A 15,604-nucleotide genomic window follows, 5' to 3' on the forward strand; every position below is an offset into this window, starting at 1 on the left:
CTTTGAGTTGGCTGGGAGTGGGCAGAAAGCTAGGAGGGGAAACAGCCAGGATTGTTAACCCCCACTGACCAAAGCAGTACTGCCGTATCATGTAACATCATAAAAACTGGGGGAAAGCTGGAGAAGGGTGTGTGTGTGTGTGGGGGGGGGGTCATGTGAGGATATGGTATTTGTCTTCCAAAATATAGATAGCTTGTGCTGATGCCCTGCTCTCAGAAAGTAGCTAAACATCCGCCAGCCAAGATGAAGTAGTGAATTATTTATTTTGCTTTGCTTCAAAAATTGTACCATCTTTATCTTAACCTGCAAGTTTCTCTTGCCTTTGCCCTTCTGATTCTCTCCCACATGCCTCTGAGGGAAGTGAGCAAGTGGCTGGATGGGGGCTTAGCTGCTAACTGGGTTAATTCACCACAATTCAGAAGAGTGCTCAGATGACTCCCTTATTCCCATACCATTTTTACCTAAAATAGTATATTTCATCATCGACAACTTTTGCAGAAAGTGAAAACCTCTTGAGCCCTTTAAATTTCTTCATTTGTTTATCACTTTCATTGTAGCGGCTCTCACAAAGAAAAACATCATTTTCAGAAATTTCTGTTGGCCTGCAGGAGAGGAAGTCCTTGAACGACAGAACAGCACACTTCCCTGCAGAAATGAAATGAGCTGGTTAAGAAGGCAACCACGTTTGCAGACATTTTACAAAAAGTTCGGAAACTCATTTTTTTCCTGGTCACATAAGTATCAACCCAGTATTTAGGCCAACTACAGAAAATACATCAACTGACATCCCTATTAAATAACGTCACTCATAAGAAACCCACGGAATTCAGCCTTTGGATTTCATTTTTTAAACTTCTGTTTTTTTGTTCTTTAACAAAAACAACAATCATGAGTCTGTTAACGATATTTAGCACAGCATTTTAACTACAGAATATATGTGGTTAAGATGTACAGAAAGTACATAATAGCATCTCATTTAAAAAAAAATCAGCTTCCTTCTCAATTGACTTTCCAGTTAACATACTAGAACAATGGATTTTTCTGTTCTCCGACTACAGAAAACGTTTGCTTTGATTCATGTGTAATTCCCTTATTTTAAGGAAACTTCCTCATCGTGAAAAACCTCACTGCAGGTCCTAGAGACAAGAATGCATAGTAGGAACAGATAGAATGATCTCTCCTCATTCACTCAGTATGAATTTGGAATCAAGCCAACCCATCACTAGAAATTATGTCAGATTTTTATTTTATTTTTGTTTTAAATGTACAGAATGAGAATCTCCCATTGGATTTAAAGTTGTTAACAATTACCCAAAATGCAAGTCATAGGACAGGTCTCCTCCAAGTTACTTAAAAACACTTCCTTCTTGTAGAACATTTTAGTTGGTTCATGTTCAGTTTCTTCAGGATGGATAAAGATTGGACCAAAGAAATATGCAGCTCCATCTCGCACCCACATCTTTTCAATTCTAGAAAGAAAAACAAACCACTGACATAGATGAAAGGCCATCCCTCCTAATGAGTTATCTGGATGTACTGACTTGTTCAGGAAGACTGTGAAACGAGTGAAAAAAAAAAAAGGTACAGCCTACTCCAATTGTACAACTGTCACTTTTTTAAAACCAGGCTGATAAATTTCCACCTCAGCCCACTAAGAGCTTCTAACTTCTGGTTCCATTTAGGAGATTATTTCCCATCCTCTTTCATACTTGTTTCAGTAAGACAGTCTTTTGTCCAAGGTATTTTTATAGACACAATCTGCAAAAAAAGAAGTTGCACCTACCTTCCTACCCGAGGTCGCACTAACCCATGTGATTTTATGAAGACACAGTCTCCGACCTTAAGCCACATATCATTGTAACAGAGCTGTTCAAAGTAATGACAACCAGGTTCTCCATTGGACATTTCTACTGGAACATCTTCTTTATCCTGCAGAAGAATACAAACTTAGAAACTTGTGGAGGAAGGAAAAACAAACTCATGAAGTGATGCCATGTGCAAGTAAACCAGACTTTTCTTTATGTCACCAATAATAGGCAAATAGCAAAAAGACCTGTAAATACAAAAATGAGGGGCCTTAGAATTTAAAAATGAAATATACAAGCCACAGATATCCTCCGAGTATGGTGCAAGCCTTCCTATTTCACATTCAAAGCCATAATTTTGCCAGCAATTCCCAGGTCCTTTTTTGTTCTATTGCTTCAAAGTTATGGACTTCGAAGCCTTGTCTGCCTATTTTGATGGCTTGTTATAAAGCACAGCAAAAACTTCAGAAGGCAAGAATAAGTATTTGGCCAAGTTAAGATACATAAAAATTTAATGATTCACCTCTCATACACAATAATATGAATACTCCATATATATGGAGTACAAAAATCACACAATTTGTTCTATTTCTTACTTTTTAGTTAAAACTCATTGCCTCAATTGACCTTTTAGTTCAGATTACAAACAGCCAATGAAAACATAGGATATCCCCCTCAAAGTGTGGCAGGAAAAGATCTCAAGTTTTCCTTCTCTTGGTAGAAAGAATTCCTTCTTTTGTCTGACAATGAGTGTGCTGGGTTCTATTCTGAGGTTCTGTTAAAAAGTACTCAGAATGTAAGTAGAGTTGTGACTAAAATTATTTTATATAAATTTGATTACATTTATTGCAATCAAATGTATTTAAATAAATCAATTTAACTTATAACTCTAAGCATAGTAAAAAACATTTTGCCTAGTAGCTTGGCCAGAAATATTTTTATGCATTTTGAAAATAAACTGTTCAGCTATTAACCATAAGTAGGTCACAAAGAATACTATATTATGTATTGCTTGCTGCTGCCTAGCTACTAACAATTTTACTGAAACACTACATAACAAAGCATCTCTGTGAGCTAAAATCGGACTTTTAGCCCCACTGATACTTTAGGATTACAACAAACTTTTCAGTTGAAATGTATTTTTTTTCTAAAGCAGTAAAGAAAAAAAAAAAAACCCTTAACATGATCACAAGAAAGCATTTGTAAAACTTAGCAAACAGGTACACATTTCTTTTTTTGTTTGGACTGTGAATGCTTTGTTTCTATTTATGTATTTTATGTATAATAATTTATAACAGATTTTGTATTAATCTATTTTTTGTGTCTGGATGTGTCTATGAAACCTCTGAGGTCCTGAGGGCTCACATTTCATCATTATTTATCTGACAAACACACCAAATGCTCATCTCATTATCTTGCATACCTTTTCAAGATGAAGGATACTTTCTCCCACCTTACTGTCTTCTAATGTTTCAGAGTGTTTCTCTTCCTCTGCTTTGTCTGTATTAGCAAACACAGAAGCAACACGGACCACAGGGAGGGGCACATCTCGTGGGACAAATCTTACAGAGCTTACAGGCATAGTCCACAGTTTAATTTTTTTAAAAGATTTTGTCTTTGCAGAATAACGTGACTCACATACATAGACATCCTCATCTCTAAAGTTTTCAGGACACAATTTAAAATATTCCTGCAGAATGAAGAGAATTACATTTTTAGATGAAATATTTCAGTAATATATCCACCTCCCCAAGCCCCCACCAAAGACATGGTGGGCTCCCTCTGACACAGCCCATTCTTTCCTGTGCATTTATCAGAAACATTTTAAGACTGATTTTTATGGCAACCTTTAAGAAGTTACCTGCAATTTTTCTCCCATATGCTCTGGAAACATTAGCTAAGTACTTAATAAATAAATGGTTCTATAAAGCAGCCAGCACTGGAAATCATCCATCACTTGGATGAACTACAAATCTCATGAAGCAAATGAAGACTACAAATAGTACATAAGAACAAGTCCTTTTTTTTTTTTTTTATATGTGTTAGTAGAATACTTACAACTTATAATATCTACACCTCTTCAAGAAAATATCATAGACAATATTAACTGTTTAGCAAATTAGTCCAAAGAGTTTCTCACCTTAACAAACATGACCACGCATTTGCCCAAAATTTTGCTAACTGGAACTTTATTGTAATAGTCACTTTTAAAAACCTCTTTCTCCAAGAACTTCCGTGTTGCAAGATGAAACGTTTCATTTGGTCGATAAAACCAACAGCCATACAGCCATTTCTCTCCTTAAAAAAGAAAAAAAAAAAAAAAAAAGACAAAAAAGGGGGGAGAGAAAGGAAAAGATCAAAAAAGGTGTATTCTCTAGTGCACAAACAAGCAAAACCAACTACAGATTGTATTATTTATCAAATAGCCACATAGTAATTTATAGAGAGCAAACTAAACTTGTTTAAAACAGGAAAAGATTCCTTGACTGTTTCAGGTGAGAAAAACTAGATTACTTAGAAATCCTGCAAACTGCCTTTTTTCCAAGAAAACCAGTTCCTTCTCTATTTGGGTGATTCAGGTTCTGCAGAACCAAATGTCTATTGGAAACACAGCCTACAACTTACTTATAAACCTTGCAATGGCTTCCAACCTTTGCAGTTAAATGCATCCAACTTTGGTTCAGAAATTTCTATTAGCACAGAAAAAGATGCTCCTTCCACTTCAAAGAGCCTATTCTTTGGGATGCTTACAATTTAGGGTGGGTAGTGAAGAAGAACAAGAAAGCATGTGTTGATCCATGAACTTTAGGTTAGTAAAGTTCTTTCGGGACAAAGCAACTCAGAAACAATCAACAATACTCATCAGTCCACACATAATTTTGTGAATGCAATAATTAACATCTACACAGACAGGGCTCAGATTTGAAGATGTAAGAAGTTTCACTGCTTGTATTTCTATACCAAAGGCATCCTTACCAGCAGAATCTTCCCACAGCCTCTCAATGCAGACGATGTGAGGTTGCAAGTTGGCTTCAGCAGGCTCCACATAGACGTAATCTCCTACATGGTACATGCTGTTCTTGAAGCTGCAATCCTGGCTGTAGGTCCGATGCAAACTTGACAATCCAGCTGAGCCAGAGGAATCTTCACTCTTTTCAGCTTCTATTTTCAAGAACAAGGAAAATAGGCCTGAGCAATGCCCTATCAATCATAATTTCTGATGTGTATGCCTTTACCCTTTGCTTAGTGCTGGATAACTCACTCGTCCCTGAAGAAAAATAAAAGACCTTGCACTGAATGCAGGCTTAAAGCATGTACTCAGATAGGTAGTGTAAGTGTCAACCTGCTTTAAGTATACACTTTAACTTTCAGTAACTTGGGGCCATAGCCATTGAGTCTCCCCTAGAGGAGCAAAAGGAATCTAGAAACAAACTATCAACGTTTTAATCATTCATGTAGCACTCTTCATGAATTGAGTCACTGAAGTTTTGTTCAGTCAATTACTTTAAAACAGTAATGCCTACTATTTGCACATAAAACAGTATTTTTGTTAGCAGTGTTGAGCATACTGCATATGCAAGTGCAGTTAAAAACAAAGAAAAGGAAGACAGCTGCAAGCCAATGCAATACCACATATTCACAGAATCATCTAGGTTGGAAGAGACCTCCAAGATCACCGAGTCCAACCTCTGACCTAACACTAATCAGTCCTCCACTAAACCATATCCCTAAGCTCTACATCTGAACATCTTTTCAAGACCTCCAGGGATGGTGACTCCACCACTTCCCTGGGCAGCCCATTCCAATGCCTCACAACCCTTTCGATAAAGAAGTTCTTCCTAACATCCAACCTAAAACTCCCCTGGTGCAACTTTAGCCCATTCCCACTCTTCCTATCACTGGGCACATAGGAGAACAGACCAACCCCCACCTTGCTACAGCCTCCTTTAAGGTACCTGTAGAGCGATAGAGTCTCGCCCCTGAGCCTCCTCTTCTCCAGGCTGAACAAGCCCAGCTCCCTCAGCCACTCCTCGTAGGACTTGTTCTCCAGGCCCCTCACCAGCTTTGTTGCCCTTCTCTGGACTTGCTTGAGCACCTCCATGTCCTTTTTGTAGAGAGGGGCCCAAAACTGAACACAGGACTCGAGGTGCAGCTTCACCAGAGCCGAGTACAGGGGGACAATCACTTCCCTCGACCTGCTGGCCACACTGCTTCTGATACAAGCCAGGATGCTGTTGGCCTTCTTGGCCACCTGAGCACACTGCTGGCTCATATTCAGCTGACTATCAACCACTACTCCCAGGTTCTTCTCTGCCAGGCAGCTTTCCAACCACTCAGCTCCCAGCCTGTAGCTCTGCTTGGGGTTGTTGTGCCCCAGGTGCAGGACCCGGCACTTGGCCTTGTTGAATTTTTAACCCAATGAAGCGTCCACCAGTCCAAGCCAAGAGCAGCCAGTTTCTCAAGGAGAATGCTGTGGGAAACTGTGTCAAAAGCCTTACTGAAGTCAAGGTAGACCACATCCACAGCCTTTCCCTCTGCCACTGAACATATCACTTCGTCATAGAAGGAGATCAGGTTTGTCCAGCAGGACCTGCCTTTCATAAACCCATGCTGACTGGGCCTGATCACCCGGTTGCCTGCCCTGCAAGTGCCACATGACGACACTCCCCACCAGGATTCCTGCCTTGTTGGCATTCCCACTGATCCTAATCCATAGGGACTCAACCTTAGCATTCCCAGCCTCGAGTTCTACAACATCAGAACACTCTCTAATATAGAGAGACACACCAGCGCCCCTTGTGAAGAGCCTATAGCCTACGTTAGCAATGCTTTTTGGCTATCAGTGTAGTGTCAACGTTTAATGCAATGCATGCACTGTTCTTTATGGCAGTAACACCACAATCCTGCAGCTGTGAATTGGGAATCCAGTGTACTAGGTGCCAGTCACAGAACAAAAAGAGATCTTCCTTCTTTTCTGTTTCTAAACGGCCAATGCAGAAGTGCCACATGACAGCCAGTGCCTCCTCTGACACTTGCAGTGTGAAGGAAAGGTTTAAGTGTGTTTTGTGCTGTGCCGGACTCCTTTCTGCTGCTGAAGGTAGGGAACTGCTTCTTCAGAGGAGTTTTACTGAAGCCTTCAGGCAAGGGAAGATGAACATGCTGACAGCACTGAGCTCAGAAGCCTACAGAAAGTAACGTTCTGCTTTCTTTGGGGTTTTTAGCTATCACACGTTGTCCCCTTACAGTCCTGAGCCTGGTTGGAGCAACCAGCTGACTGCTGCTGACCTTGGTGCCACATGTAAAGACAAACCATGTCAGAATGAAGACAAAGAGCTAACAGCTTTGCTCCTATCTATGGAAAGGAACAATTAGAGAGCTTTATTCATTCCCCTTGACGTACTCCACAACCATTACATGCACAGTAACAGTCAGGAAATGTGAAACAAAAAGGGCCTTCATATTAGGTTTTTTACCCTACAAAATGTTGAAAGCCTGTTCCTCTTCACACTCACAGCAGCCAAGTAACAAATGCAAAAGGCTTACTTTGATACCATTTCATTAGCAGTGTTAAAAGTGTGATCACAAATAATACCTTCAGCACATCAAGGAAAGTGGTATGTGCCAAAAAAGAAATGACTCAAAGGTCCTTCACAACAATTATTGCTAAGCTTATTAGCAAAAGAAAGCCCTAACAAAAACTGTTCTTTTCCTTTGTAATAGCTTTGGAATAAGACTACTGGTACCTCAGTATGTTCTAGTGATGAGTTTACATACGGTTAGTATCCACGTGCATCTGTTTTAAAGCCATACATCTCTCATTACCTTAAAATACAAGGCTCTTTGTGGAGAACCAGGCAGACTATTAAGGTCCCTTCAGTAAGTAAAGCTGTAGCAACAGCAGAGCATACACAATACACATAGGTACATTTCTTAATACATTCAATATTAATGGACAGAAAATAATTACCTCTCTTCTCCTCCTCTCTTTTGAGCTTATCCTCCTCTATTTCTTTGGGCAGCTTTTCCTTCTTTTCTTTTTCTACGTCATTGTGAAGGTGCTTGGTGGTATAGCTGAGAGCGGGTGACAAAAGAATCTCTCCATTTTTACAAAGTTCATCTCGAATTTTAATGAAGAACTGCTGAAGTTCAACCGCATCCTCGTAAATCTCTGAATCCGTCCTGTACAAATGTAGGTACAATACAACATGGCAGAAACATAATTTGTGCACAAACAAAATCCTAAACACACACCATTGTCCACCATACTTTGTGATAAAATTCCTATTTAAACAATTTTTTTTTTTTTATATCATGTTTTTTTTTGTTGTTGTTTTTTTTTTAACCATGCTACTCTATGGACTTCTTGTAAAACGATCTCTACCACAGATCCTTTCAGCATCTAATCTGGCTGCTAGCTTAAAACTGAAAGGGTAAGCCTAAAAGGCTAAATTTTGCTTGTCACTGTCTGTCCCTCACTTTAAAAAAGGTACTTATAAAATGAAAGTTAAAAAAATTAAGTGCATCTAGTGCTACTTTTCAAATTCATAGAATCATAGAATCGCCTGGGTTGAAAAGAACCTTAAAGATCAGCTGGTTTCAACCCCCCTGCTCTGAGCAGGGTTGCCAACCACCAGAGCAGGCTGCCCAGAGCCGCATCCAGCCTGGCCTTGAATGCCTTCATGGATGGGGCATCCACAGCCTCCCTGGGCAACCTGTTCCAGTGCCTCACCGCCCTCTGAGTAGAAAACGTCCTCCTAATATCCAACCTAAGTCTTCTGTCTTAGTTTAAAACCATTCCCCCTTGTCCAATCGCTATCAACACATGTAAACAGGCGTTCCCCCTCCTGTCTATATGCTCCCTTCAAGCCACAATGAGGTCCCCCTGGAGCCTTCTCTTCTCTTCTCCAAGCTAAACAAGCCCAGTTCCCTCAACCTTTCAGCACAGGAGAGGTGCTCCAGCCCTCTGATCATCTTAGTGGCCAAATTCAAGTAGCAGTCTAACTGGCGTTTGAGTTAGGAGTTCTCCATATGGCAAGAAAAATTATTTTTAGAGTGAAGGAGATTATATGAGGCTGTTTACATGTCCTAGGAAATGAAACAGCGCCAGTATCAATGATATTCTGCAACCCAAGAGAACAGTTTCGAATCGAATACCACTGAGCAATTATGGGCTGTTTTACCCTGAAGAGGTACTTTGCTAAAAATGGCCGTGGCCTTCTTTGAAAGCTTTCCAGGTACAAAACTTAAAATCTCTGTGAACGTGAGGCAAAAGGCAGTTTAGAGCAATCACCACTACCAGCCTGCTTGATGCCTACTCAGATACCTCCTGATTCAGGGGAGCATCTAACAATCCACCACTGGGTGGAACACTAACAGAGAGAGTTTGCAATGGAAAGTACTGCCCGTCTCTTTAACAAAATGTGAAAGAAAAAAGAACACAAAATTACTTGACATAACCCAGGTAAACTGTTTCTGTCAGCTCACAAGGAAATTGCCAGAAAATATCAGGGAAATTGCATGTTAGGTCAGTCACTCTCCTTCAGAGTCTGCCTCCATCCTTTTCCAGTACAGTAAAACAGGTAACTTAATCCCATTATTCTGGCTCTGATTTGCTCTAGAAAAGGCCTTCCACATTTCTACCCAAGACTTCCCTGATTAAAAACAAACAAAAACAAACAACGAAATCTTTCCTGGAAGCAGATTTATCATGCTAGTGTAGGATTTATCCTGCATGTGTGACATGCAAAACCATCTCATGTGGACCTACTAAGTAGTGTTAATGTAGCACAGATGCAAAAACACTGACTATGCCAACATTCACAAACAGTTTTGATCTGGCTGCAGCACATCCAGGAACCCTTAGCAAATACCTAACCTTACAAAACCTAAATTTCAAAAGCAAAAAACAAACCAAAAAAAAGACACCCATATAAGCAAGCAAAGCAAACCAGAACAAAACCCAAAAGAGAATGCTTCCAAGAAAACCATGACATATTTTAATCAAAAGTAATTGAAGCACACTGCCTACTACCAGTATGGGATAGGTGATGCCCAGCAAAGCTTCACTTTACCAACAGATTTCTGTGCTTACTCATAACAAGCAGCACCACAGTCACGCTCCAGCTACTAGTCTGCTGTCAGTTTGTTTGACAGTTTACCTAAAAGCAGTATTTCTGTATGTATCAGTCCTGAAATAGCAGAAAAATGAAAGCTAACTGCTTGAAACCAAAACTACTTGCCACTGGCCCTCCTCTACAGCCTGTTCACTTCCAGTGATTACTTCTGAGAACTTACATAATAATAGTAATATTAACAAAACGGACTTTCCTAATTCAAGATAAACACTGCAAGAAGTTTCAAGTGCTCACAGCTTTCACACAATGTTACAACTCATGAAACTATGATGGCTCCAGAAGAGTAACCTGCTAGTCAAGCAATTGAAGAGCTCTTCCCCTTTGTTTTTTCAATTTATAAGTTAGCGTAAACCTGGTTTTCATGAGGTATGCCTTTGGAAGATAAACATCAAAACTATCCCATACAAGAAGCCTAAGCCTCTCTTTGTCTATAAATGAAAGCTTACATTCAACCGAAGACATGATTGAGCAGACTGAGCAAAATTTTCTAAACGACCACACGAAGGAAAGCAAACACTTTAAAATACTTCTGTGTTTGTCTAAATTTAACACGCAGAACATGCTGTGAGACAACAGACATCTGAAAAACATGGCTTTGCTCACCTGTTCATCCTTCTTGCCCGCTCCAGTACCTCAAACATATTCTCCTGGAACAAGTCCAGTCTTCTATAGCGATTACTTTCAACATTTTTTCGGATAATATCAAAAGTCAGAGGAGGTTTATTTGGGAAGTTGGGATCAACAGCAGGAATCTCAGCTAAAGAATCACTGTAACATCTGCCCTCATCATCCTGGTGGCTCATAACAGATACAAAAAGGTTATGAATGAGTTCCTGAATTAGCAAAGTGACATTGGGCACATGAGAATCCTCATCTCCTTCTATCTCTCTCCGAGTTTCAAGCAAAACTTTATGTAAGACCAGGGCATCTTTATAAATCAAAGATTCCGGTTCGTTGTAGGTGCAAGCGTTATTGAACATCATTACAAAGTCTTCTACCATGGAATCAATATCCTGGTACTTATTGGCCATCATATGACTTCTGATCTTTTCCATGTCAACTGGCTTTTTAATGGTTACGTAATAGTCAGGAAGCTCAGACCTAGATGGCAGCCTCAAGAAGATGGCGCTCAGTCGCCTGCCTCGTTTATCCGTGTAATTCTTAACTGCTTCATACACTTCGTTCAATTTTTGCTGCATTGGAGTCATATATTTTGATTTTTTAGGAGAAATGCCACTTTTTCTACCTAAGCAGACAAAAGAAGAAAAAACATTACAAAAACAGACCTTGAGCACTTTCTTTGTCTACCACCTGCACTGCACCAAAGAGCTGCACATTTCTATTTTCAACAACGCCTCAAAAGGACTGTGTGCAGTTATTTGCTGTAACACTTTCTGTGCAGTTTTAATCTCAGTTTACTAAATTCTGAACAGGTATTAAGAAAGCATATGGTTTGAGTAGTAGCAAATGCAGTTTAAGGGCAACAGCTCTAAGAATGGAGATTGTTGCAAACTTTGCTTCTGTGTTTTTCATGGCTTTCAGTAATATTCCAGTAAAACCTCATATTTCCTTCATCATTCTGTGGAAATCCCAGGTATCTGAGCAGGGAAACTAAGGGCTTTACTCAGTTTGAGAAGCATCTTCCTTGTAAGCAATCCCACACTTTACTGAAGTGTTACTGAGTACACGATGCAGCATCTAACATTTGGGTAACACCACATGCCTAAATGTCAGATCATTCCAACAGTTCTGAAGTTTTCCTTCTTCATTCTAAGTTGCTTTTCTTAGACAATGCCATATGCATCACCCCAGTTTATAACACGCACATGTAAACACCACTGTTGTCATTGTAATTTTGAACACAAAGTTCTACTTTGCACAACAATGTAAATATGCAGGATATATCTTCCATTTTGAAAGGATGAGTCTCTTAAGTTTGTATTGTTGGATTTGGTAAGTGATTAGTGGAAACATGGCAATTTACAAGGTTGCCTTACTTAGCTTTAGTTTAGGAGATGCAACATCATCATCTTCAGGTAGGGGTCCCAGTTCTTTCCTTTTTTCTTTAAGGATCTTTTCCAGCATATGGGCATCGTTGTATACCTATTAATTAGTCAAGTAATAAATAAATAAAAATACACAAGGTTTACTACTGTGTTTTCCTCGGACAGTACGAAGTCTCTTCCTGACACACTCATATAAGGTGGTTAACTTTATGGCAACAATTCCTATTGTCTCAGGGGGCTGAGATTTGGTCATAGACCTTAAAGATGAGTTTAGAACTAGTCTCCTCAAAACATCTAGATGTTATTTTGAAAATCTTGAAGGCAAAACCAACTACTCAAAAAGAAGGTATTAATTCTCAAATATACACCTTTGACACACACAGAGGCAAGCAGAACTGATAAATACAAATCGGTGAAACATAAATCTTGGATAATTTATCTAACTACTTTTCTATTCCAAAGACCAGAAGACTGGAAAACTCAGTTGTCTTATCAACTTCCACATCAAATCATTCTGCTCAGCAATGATCTCTCAAACCAGAGTAACTCCATCAAGGTAGAAGGGACTAGAACGATCCTACTAGGTCTTCACATCCAAGCCCAGGGCAGGAAACCAGATCACGAAGTCCTGTACATTAGCTGATCAAGTTCCTCATTAAAAGTAACTGGAGGTTTCTTACCACTCCTCTGTTCCACAACATCAAGCTTGCTGACCGAGAGACACAATTTTAGTTTCCAAGCATGTCATGGCCATCTGTGCCCTTTTTGCTTATGAATACAGCACCTTTTAACCCTCTTTTTAGTGTTCCCTACAATAGAATCACAGAATCAGAAAACGGTTTGGGTTGGAAGGGACCGTAAAGCCCATCTAACTCCAACCCCCTGCCATGGGCATGGACACTTCCCACAAGCCCAGGCTGCCAAAAACCCCATTCAGGCTGGCCTAGGGCTCTGCCAGGGATGGGGCAGCCACAGCTTCTCTAGGCAGCCTGTGCCAGGGCCTCACTGCCCTCTGAGTGAAGAATTTCTTCCTTATATCTAATCTAAATCTCCTTTCTTTCAGTTTAAAGCCATTAGCCTTGTCCTATCACTACACCCCTGACAAAGAGTCCCTCCCCAGCTTTCCTGTAGCCCCCTTTAGGCACTGGAAGGTCGCTGGAAGGTCTCCCTGGAGCCTTCTCTTCTTCAGGCTGAACAGCCCCAGCTCCCTCAGCCTTTTTTCACAGGAGAGGTGCTCCAGCCCCTTCTTCATCTTCGTGGCCGCCTCTGGACTTGGCCTAGAATGCACATATCCAGAGCTGAGCGCAGGGCTCCAGGTGGGGTCGCACGAGAGCAGAGCAGAGGGGTACAATCCCCTCCCTCTCCCTGCTGCCCACGCTGCTTTTGGTGCAGCCCAGGATAGGGCTGGCTTTCTGGGCTGCAAGCACAAATTGCTGGCTCATGGTGAGCTTCCCATCAACCAGCACCCCCAGGTCCTTATCATCAGAGCTGCTCTCGATCCATTCTCTGCCCAGCCTGTAGTTGTGCTTGGGATTGCCCTGACCCAGGTGCAGGACCTTGCCTTTGGCCTTGTTGAACTTCATGAGGTTCGCAAAATATTCATAAGTGACAAGCATATTCATTTCAGACTACTTATTCTCCACTTCCATGATAACGAAGTTGGTTTCCTTCCAATAAAGGAAGACATCCCTTCTCAGTGGTTCTGTGCATCAGAACATGTTCTGGTGACCCTTCACAGTGCAAACACCTTCATGTGATAAATAATGAAAATTTAATAACCAGACATTTGTTTTTTTTTTTGTGAACATACTAGGAAGGAAATATTCAGCTGACATTTTCTGAAGTGAAGGAAAAAAGCTAGCTAACAGGAAATAAGTCTAACCTTCAGTTAAAAAATACACTATTACATAGGAACATACTGCTTTTCATGTTTATACGAACATATTCTAAAGCACCAGCGGAGAGAAGAAGTTACGTTTCTATTTAAATTCAATAAACAACTACCATAAATCCTGGGAATAATAGTTAAAAATTCAAATATAAATCCTACGTCTGCAAAAAATGGAGAGAGGTAAGTGTGACTGCAGAACAAAACAGTACCTGGGAGCCTTCCTCATTATAATGCCTTGCATTTCGGAACATGAGCTTCATATCTTCAATCATTGCTTCTTCCCCTACATACTTATCGTTGCGGATGTTGTGTTCAATCATTTTCAAATCCATTGGCTCTAAGATAATTTTATAATAATCTGGATAGTCCTTTTTGGATGGCTTAACCATAAACAGATCACAGAGCCGTCTGCCTGTGCCTGATTCTCGAGCTTCCAGAACTGCATTGTATAAGATCTTCATTCGTTGCTTTCGCATATTCTTTTTACTGTTAGGTTAAGTAGAGGAAGAAGAAAAAGGAAGAGAATAAAAGAATAAAAGAGAATAAAAGAATAAAAGGCACAATCACTTCCCTCACCCTGCTGGCCACTCCTCTTTTCATGCAGCCCAGGGCACAGTTGGCTGCCTGGGCTGCAAGCACACACTGCTGGCTCACGTCCAGGTTTTCGTTCACCAGAAAAAAGTAGTAATGTAAAGGTCTGCAGAAAACTATAGAAGTACATACCTTTTCCTTTTTGAGCTTCCAGCATCAGATGTAGCAGAAGAAATCATACTGTCACCATCCTCAATGTCATCTCTCCTAGCAAGCTCCTTCTTCTTTGCCTGAAGAAATGACAAATCCCTGAAGCCGAACTCACTGCTGGACATTTTCAGAACATTAAACTCCAAAACAGATCAGATACATACAATAAGATGAAGCTATAGATTTTACATGTGTAAGGACACATGCACCATCAAAATATTTCCAGCGATTTATTTAATGCAAGTTTGCCGATTTAAATAGTGGTATAATCCTTTTCATCTGCTAGAAAAACTGTTGAGTGAACAATCTGAATTCAACACTTAATGAAATTTAAACAGCCTTAGCAACAGTATTTAACTACCAACAACCTGTATTTAACTGTAAACCCTTAACAAAAACAACAATAACAAAAAAAAACCTCAGCATTTTTTCAATTTTCTCCCAACTTAAAATAGTCATGGTAAGGAATTAGGGCGACCAAGGGAAAGCACAGGAGGCAACAGGTGTACTGGAGAAAAATTACCCTATGATGCTCTTCACTCCCATACTTCACTTCTTAAGCATCTGATATCAACTACTTCTGGAAGCAATTTTCAGACTACTTTTTAACCACTGCATGATATGATAGAAGACACAAGATACTATCAGCAAGCTAATCACAACCAAGAAAATACTACTGCAAATATGAGTCTAGTTCAAAAATTGTTTTGGAAAATTATTCATTAGGGAAATACATTCACGTAACAAGTTACATCCTTTTGATTGTTCTATTCCAGATACCTGCATAACTTGCTGCATTTTCAGTACTCTCTTATAGATGGCAGAATTGGGGACATTGTAGCGCTTGGCATTTTCAAACATTAAGTTCAGATCAGCCTCCAGCTGATCTAAGGTTTCATATTCATGGTTCTTCAGTTTCATTCTGCAAAATAAACAAACAAATCAGTTACTCCACATGAGCTATACACCACAAAACAGTTCTTAAACACTTTCATTTTTATGAGAAATCCAATATCTAGAGAGCTG

The 15,604-nt window shown here is 40.0% G+C and overlaps 1 protein-coding gene across 10 annotated transcripts in view; it reads right to left on the reverse strand.

Annotated features, from left to right (window-relative positions):
* The window catches only part of PBRM1 (polybromo 1), a gene marked incomplete at its 5' end in the record, with an annotated part of 61,591 nt that overhangs the window by 19,069 nt on the left and 26,918 nt on the right, over positions 1-15,604 (reverse strand). For all 10 annotated transcript variants that reach the window (XM_084292563.1, XM_084292559.1, XM_084292560.1 and 7 more), the window contains 12 exons: positions 462-645; positions 1,312-1,469; positions 1,784-1,929; positions 3,229-3,495; positions 3,946-4,103; positions 4,782-4,967; positions 7,774-7,985; positions 10,544-11,186; positions 11,938-12,043; positions 14,047-14,323; positions 14,561-14,658; positions 15,359-15,500. In XM_084292563.1, the coding sequence (XP_084148689.1) occupies positions 462-645; positions 1,312-1,469; positions 1,784-1,929; positions 3,229-3,495; positions 3,946-4,103; positions 4,782-4,967; positions 7,774-7,985; positions 10,544-11,186; positions 11,938-12,043; positions 14,047-14,323; positions 14,561-14,658; positions 15,359-15,500 (2,577 nt within the window). The remainder of the gene's footprint in view (positions 1-461; positions 646-1,311; positions 1,470-1,783; positions 1,930-3,228; positions 3,496-3,945; positions 4,104-4,781; positions 4,968-7,773; positions 7,986-10,543; positions 11,187-11,937; positions 12,044-14,046; positions 14,324-14,560; positions 14,659-15,358; positions 15,501-15,604) is intronic.

This window comes from Netta rufina (genome assembly GCF_964035555.1).
Source record: "Netta rufina genome assembly, chromosome: 10".
Lineage (NCBI taxonomy): Eukaryota > Metazoa > Chordata > Aves > Anseriformes > Anatidae > Netta > Netta rufina.